This window comes from Myotis lucifugus, unplaced genomic scaffold, assembly GCF_000147115.1.
Source record: "Myotis lucifugus unplaced genomic scaffold, Myoluc2.0 scaffold_10247, whole genome shotgun sequence".
NCBI classification, from domain to species: Eukaryota; Metazoa; Chordata; class Mammalia; order Chiroptera; family Vespertilionidae; genus Myotis; species Myotis lucifugus.
This window is the reverse complement of record NW_005881295.1, coordinates 1-5875: the sequence shown is the minus strand read 5'-3', so window position 1 is coordinate 5875 and position 5875 is coordinate 1. Positions and strand designations below refer to the sequence as shown.

Here is a 5875-nt window from a genome sequence, read left to right as displayed (position 1 = left end):
ATAATTCCCCCAGGGGGGGGGGGGGAGGAGAAAAGGGGGTCGGAATATTTGGTGACACGAAGAAGATTCTCTTCGGGAGGGGGGGCACATTGTGCCAATCCCCAGGTTCTTTGTAACATAGAAACCCACCCCTGAACCCTTCTATTTTCATGTTGCCCAGTCCCCCCCCAATAAATTGAAATAAAAAAAAAAATTTCTCACAGGAGAAAACCTAAGTGTCTGAGGGATGGAACTGCTTGCCCAAAGTCAGCGACCCCAAGTGGCAGAGGGGGGATTCAAACCCCGAGTCTGTTGGACTCGAGTCCGATGAGAGGGCACTGGCTCGGATTTCACTTAGGGCGGGTGAGGGGCCGGTGCCCAGGCCCAGGGTCCCCTCCTGACCACCCTCCTCCACCCCCGCCCCCCCCAGGTTGGCTACCAGATCCGCTTTGAGAGCACGCGTTCGGCGGCGACCAAGATCGTGTTCCTGACCGTGGGGCTGCTCCTGAGGCAAATCCAGCGGGAGCCCAGCCTGCCCCAGTACCAGGTCCTGATCGTGGATGAAGTCCACGAGCGCCACCTCCACAACGACTTCCTCCTGGGCGTCCTCCGGCGCCTGCTGCCCAAGCGGCCTGACCTCAAGGTCATCCTCATGTCGGCCACCATCAACATCTCGCTCTTCTCCAGCTACTTCGGCAGCGCCCCTGTGGTGCAGGTGCCCGGCAGGCTCTTTCCCATCACGGTCAGTGCTCCCCCTCCCCCGACACCCTCCTCCCTCCCACCCGGTCTCTGGCCCAACCTGGACATGTCCCTTCTCTGTCTGCTGCTCTGCTTCCCTTCCCTTCAGTTAAGGATATTATCTCTCTTTTCTCTCTCTTTCTCTCTCTCTCTCGCTCTTGCTCTCTTTCTCTATCTCTGTCTCTTTTATAGCTGCCATATCTGAGCATTTTCATGTGCTGGGAAGAGTGCTAAATGCTCATTAGAGGAGACCCAAAAATATAAAGGCTCAAATGACATAGCAGTTGATTTTTCTGATATAACAGTCTGGCTGGTCCAGGCTGATGGGCAGCTCAGTTCCATGTGGTCATCCAGGGACCCAGGCTCTTTCTTTCTCGTTGCTCTGCCATCTCACAGAGCTGGTTTCTCAGACCCAGTATTGACCTTTTGTGCTGGATAATTATTAGCTGTGGGCGCTGCCCTGTGTGTTGTGGCATCATTAGCAGTATTGTTGGCTTCTATCCAAAGATGCCAATGGCATCCTTCTCTCCCAGGTGTGATACCCAAATGTGTTTCCAGATGTTACCAGCTATCCCCTGGGGGTTGAGCACCACACCTGGTAAGAGTCCTAGGGAGTGTCCTGGTCTGTCTGGTCAGAGTTGTGGGAAGAGGAAAGGAGCGAAAGTCCAGGGAAAATCCAGTGTGTGTGAAAGTTGGACGTGCCCTTGTAGTTATTTCCATTCTAATCTCTGAAGTACACCTAGCTGCAAGGGAGGCTGGCAGATGCCATCTCTCTCTCTCTCTCTCTCCTGTGTTCCAGGGAAGACTTTCTGGGAACCACCATCGGTCTCCTACACCAATCTCATCTCATTCTCACAGCAATCCTGGGGGTGGGCCTGACTCCAACACATTTCACTCACCATCCACCTGAGGTGTAATATTGTTGAAGAAGCTGAAACCAAGAGGCAAACCTTTTTTTCAGGTCCTCTTAAAATTGCTATACTCAAGCTAGCCGAAGATTCTTTTTAAAAAAATATGTTTTTATCAATATATTTTTATTTTAGAGAGGAAGGAAGAGGGAGAGAGATAGAAACATCAATGATGAGAGAGAATCATTGATCGGTTGCCTCCTGCACGCCCCCTACTGGGGATCGAGCCTGCAACCCGGGCATGTGCCTTTGACTGGAATCGAACCTGGGACCCTTCAGTTCTCAGGCCGATGCTCTATCCACTGAGCCAAACTAGCTAGGGCCAGAGATTCTTTGTAGCATCCCAGCTCTTTAGTCCTGAACTCTCAGTCAGCAACTTCTATCTTGAACTTGCCCTGTTTCTCAGCCTATTTGCTATGGCTTGCATACAGTTTTTGTCCATAATATTAATGATGATAATCACAGCTAACATTTATTGAGTATATACTACAGGCTCAACAGTTAACACACAAGAACTCATGTGAGTCCCTTGCCACAACCTCGCTAGTTCTGTGCCAGGAGTTACTACCATGAAGGTAAAAGTGAAGCTCAGAGGTGTGAGGTCACTGGTTCCCGGGACGACTCAGAGTGGCAGAGCCAGGACTGAGTCCTGCTCATGGACAGGCAGGCCTGTGCCAGAAAGCTTCTGTTTGCTCTTCCAGATCTTCCTTCCCCTTCCCACCTTCCTGTCTTCCCTGGGAGGCGGGCCTGTATGCATAGCACTGATGGCCCCTCTCCGCTCTGGCTTCCTCCTGGCTAGTGGGGAAAGCAGAGGCAGCTCCCTCCCTCAAGGTCTCTGGTAGGCTGTTTCCTCCCCGAAGTCACAGCTCCTTTCAAGATGGCTCCCTCCACACGGCTCTGTCCTTCCTGTGTTTTTTGTTGTTGTTGTTAATCCTCACCCGAGGATATTTTTCCCATTGATTTTTAGAGAGAGTGGAAGGGAGAGAGGGAGGGAGGAAGGGAAGAAAGAAGGGAGGGAGATGGAGAGAGAGAAATATCGATGTGAGAGATGGATTGGTTGCCTCCTGCAGGCACCCAGACTGGGACGGGAGATTGAACCTGCAACCCAGGGACTTGCCCTTGACCAGAAACTGAACCTGAGACTTAGAGGCGTGGGCGGATGCTCTAACCACTGAGAAACACCAGCCAGGGCTGTCCTTCATGGTTTTGACCAGCCACTCCTTCCTTTGTGCCTTTGGGCTAAGAATTGGTAATAGCTCTGAAGTTCTTAGCACCAGGAAACTGCCCTGCCCCGCGGCTGCTGCTTCTAAATGCCCATCAGTCTGTCTTCTAGGCAGCCAGAAAAAAAGAGTGAGGGTGCCTTCTGAGAAGGGATTTCTAGGGTTTCCATCCTGGCTGCACCCCTTAAAATTTGTTGTTGAAGTTATACTCCAAACGTAAAACAATGTACATATCATGTACATAGTTCAATTAATTTTCACCAACTAAATACCTGGATGCAGCCAGCACCCAGATTAAGAAGCATCAAACCTTGTCGGCACCCAGAGGCCTTCCAGTTACCTTCATACTTTGTGCTTTACTGCATCCTCTTCAGGTTGCCCTGTGTGAGTGTGGTCTCCCCGCCCCTTGCTCTGAGCTGGGGTGGCAGCGGGCGCTCATGCCTGGGGCTGTCTCCGCGCAGGTTGTGTACCAGCCGATTGAGGCCGAGCCGTCAGTGTCCAAGTCGGAGAAGCTGGACCCGCGGCCCTTCCTGAGGGTCCTGGAGGCCATCGACAGCAAGTACCCACCCGAGGAGCGGGGCGACCTCCTGGTCTTCCTCAGCGGCATGGCGGAGATCAGCGCTGTGCTGGAGGCCGCCCAGACCTACGCCAGCCACACCCAGCGCTGGGTGGTGCTGCCGCTGCACAGCGCCCTCTCTGTGGCCGACCAGGACAAGGTATCCTGGCAGCCAGCAGGGTGGGGTCTGGCTGTGTGTGCCCGGGAGGAGGGGGGTGACTGCACCAGGAGGGCTGCAGGGCTGCTCCCATTATCTGGCGGCGGGAGTGCCAGGGTGAGACTCCTGGTAAAGTCGGAGGCATTGGGGCTTAGCTGTGGGGGCCTAGGAGGGTTTGGAGTAGGAGACAGGCAGGCAGTCCAGGCAGGGGCACCAGCTTGAGCAAATGTATGGATGTGGGAATCTGTGAGTTGGGTGTGAGGAAAGGTGAAGAGACCACCAGGCTGGAAAGGAGGGTGCGGGGAGAGAGCACTTTGGGCCACTGTATTAGTTATAAATTTTCCCCAAATTTAGCATCTTAGAACGATAAACATTCATTATCTCACATAGTTTCTGTAGATCAGGGGTTGGGAAGTGGCTTAGCTGGGGGGTTTCTGGTTCAGGATCTTTCATGAGGTTGTAGATGGCTGGGGCTACACTCACTCGAAGGCTTGACTGGGGCTAGGGGTTCTCACACGGCTGGCTGTTGGCTGGGGGCCTCTCTAGGGGGCTGCTTCGGTGTCCCTGCAACATGGTGGCTGGTTCTCCCCAGGAGACTTAAACAGAAGCCACAGCGTCTCCTGACCTGGCCTTGCAGTCACAGGCCGTTTCGGCAGTGTCCTGTTAGTTAAGTTGTGTGCGTTCACGGGGAGGGTGAGACCCCCTGGGCCATCCTGGAGGCTGACTGCATCATCTCATCGGCCCAGTCATTGCTTATGGATTGAAGACACGACCCCTGAGCATCTCCTTGGCGCCTCCCCTGGTGCTGAGGGGGCTCTTTGAGACACAGTGGGAGCCAAGATATGGCCCTTCCCCTTACGTGGCTGTTGGTCTGCTGGGGGAGACGGACAAGTAATTGACAGTTTTACAGATGGTAGAGGAACCTCCTGAACTCTGAGAGCGGAATCTTGGTGGATTCAGGAAAGGCTTCCTGGAGGAGGGGGCTTTCAGAACTGACCTGAGAAAGCCGCAGCCTAAGAAGGGGGCCGGGAGAAGAGTCCAGCCGACGTGTGTGGAGCATCTGCGAGAGGCAGGAGTTCTGGGCTCTGTACGCTTGTCTCATTTAGTCCTCACCGCAGCCCTGTCTGCCAGTCCTGCTGTTATTCCACTTAACAGATTATAGAATCAGAGGTACAGGCACCTGTGCAGTCACATAAGAGGCAGAGCCAGGCTGTGCATTGGGTAATTTGGCACCAGAGCTCATGCTCTTAACGAGAGGTTGGCAAACTTGTAAAGGGCCAGGGAGTCCATATTTGTGGGTTCTCAGTCACAGCGAATCTGTTACAGCGGGAAGCGCAGCTGTAGACGGGCCAGGCGAGGCTGTGCCGTTAAACTTGATCCACAGACACAGGTGGCAGGCTGGTTTGGTCTCCAGGCCATAGTCGCTGACCCCCGCTGTAAGCCACTAGGCTTGACTGTCTCTGGGGTCCTAGAGAAGGGCCTGTGCAAAGGGCCTGGGGTGCGAAAAAGACAGGGCAGCTGGGAAGCTACAGGGCTAGGGTCCAGACTATGAAGGGAAAGTCCAGGGAGATGGGACTGGAGAGCTACGCAGAGTTCGACCACCAGGGTCCTTGAGGACCAGTGTGGTGCCTGGGTTTTGTCCCAAGAGCACTGGGAAGCCATGGGAGGGTTCTAAGCAAGGTGGGGCCAGTGCCAGTTTGTGCTTCAGCAGATCCCTCTGCCGCTTGTGGAGGATGGGCTGGAGGGAATAAGTCTGGAGGCCAGAGACCAAGGAGGAAGCTGGAGCAGCATCTGGTGGGGAAGGAGGGGCCTGGACCAGGGCAGGGCCGTGGGTGCGGGGGATGGGAATGTTGAAGATGTCCAGGTGTGTGAGGAACGGGGAGGGAGGGGAGGGCCCAGGACAGCCCAGGCACCTGGTCCAGAATGCTGAGCCATCTCGGAGGTGGAGACTTGAGGAGGACAGGCTTTGGTGGGAGGCACCGAGGCCAGGTTAGACATTTGGGTGTGAGACACCCCGGGGGTGTCCAGGAGGCCCCTGGACACACGGGTGAGTAAGGGCCGACTTAGCCCCTGGTCACCTACTTACCGCCCCTAGGTATTTGACGTGGCCCCCCCTGGAGTCCGGAAATGCATCCTCTCCACCAACATCGCTGAGACCTCAGTCACCATCGACGGGATCCGCTTTGTAGTCGATTCCGGTAAGGGCTGCCCCAGCGACCCAGGGGCGGAAGGGGAGTGAGTGTGGGAGGGGGAGATGTGCCGGTGTAGCGAGATTCCGAGACCGCCAGACCACAGCTTGAGGGCTGTGGAGCAGTGG

General features: G+C 54.9%; 1 protein-coding gene across 1 annotated transcript; it reads left to right on the top strand.

Annotated features, from left to right (window-relative positions):
• Nucleotides 1-409: 409 nt before the first annotated feature.
• On the top strand, nucleotides 410-5798 carry LOC102434296 (probable ATP-dependent RNA helicase DHX34; the record flags this gene model as incomplete). The annotated part of the gene is made up of 3 exons (XM_006109471.3): nucleotides 410-721; nucleotides 3307-3561; nucleotides 5654-5798. Coding segments are annotated over 3 exons (711 nt in total), but the record flags the coding sequence as incomplete, so codon positions are not given.
• Between the last annotated feature and the right edge of the window lie 77 nt (nucleotides 5799-5875).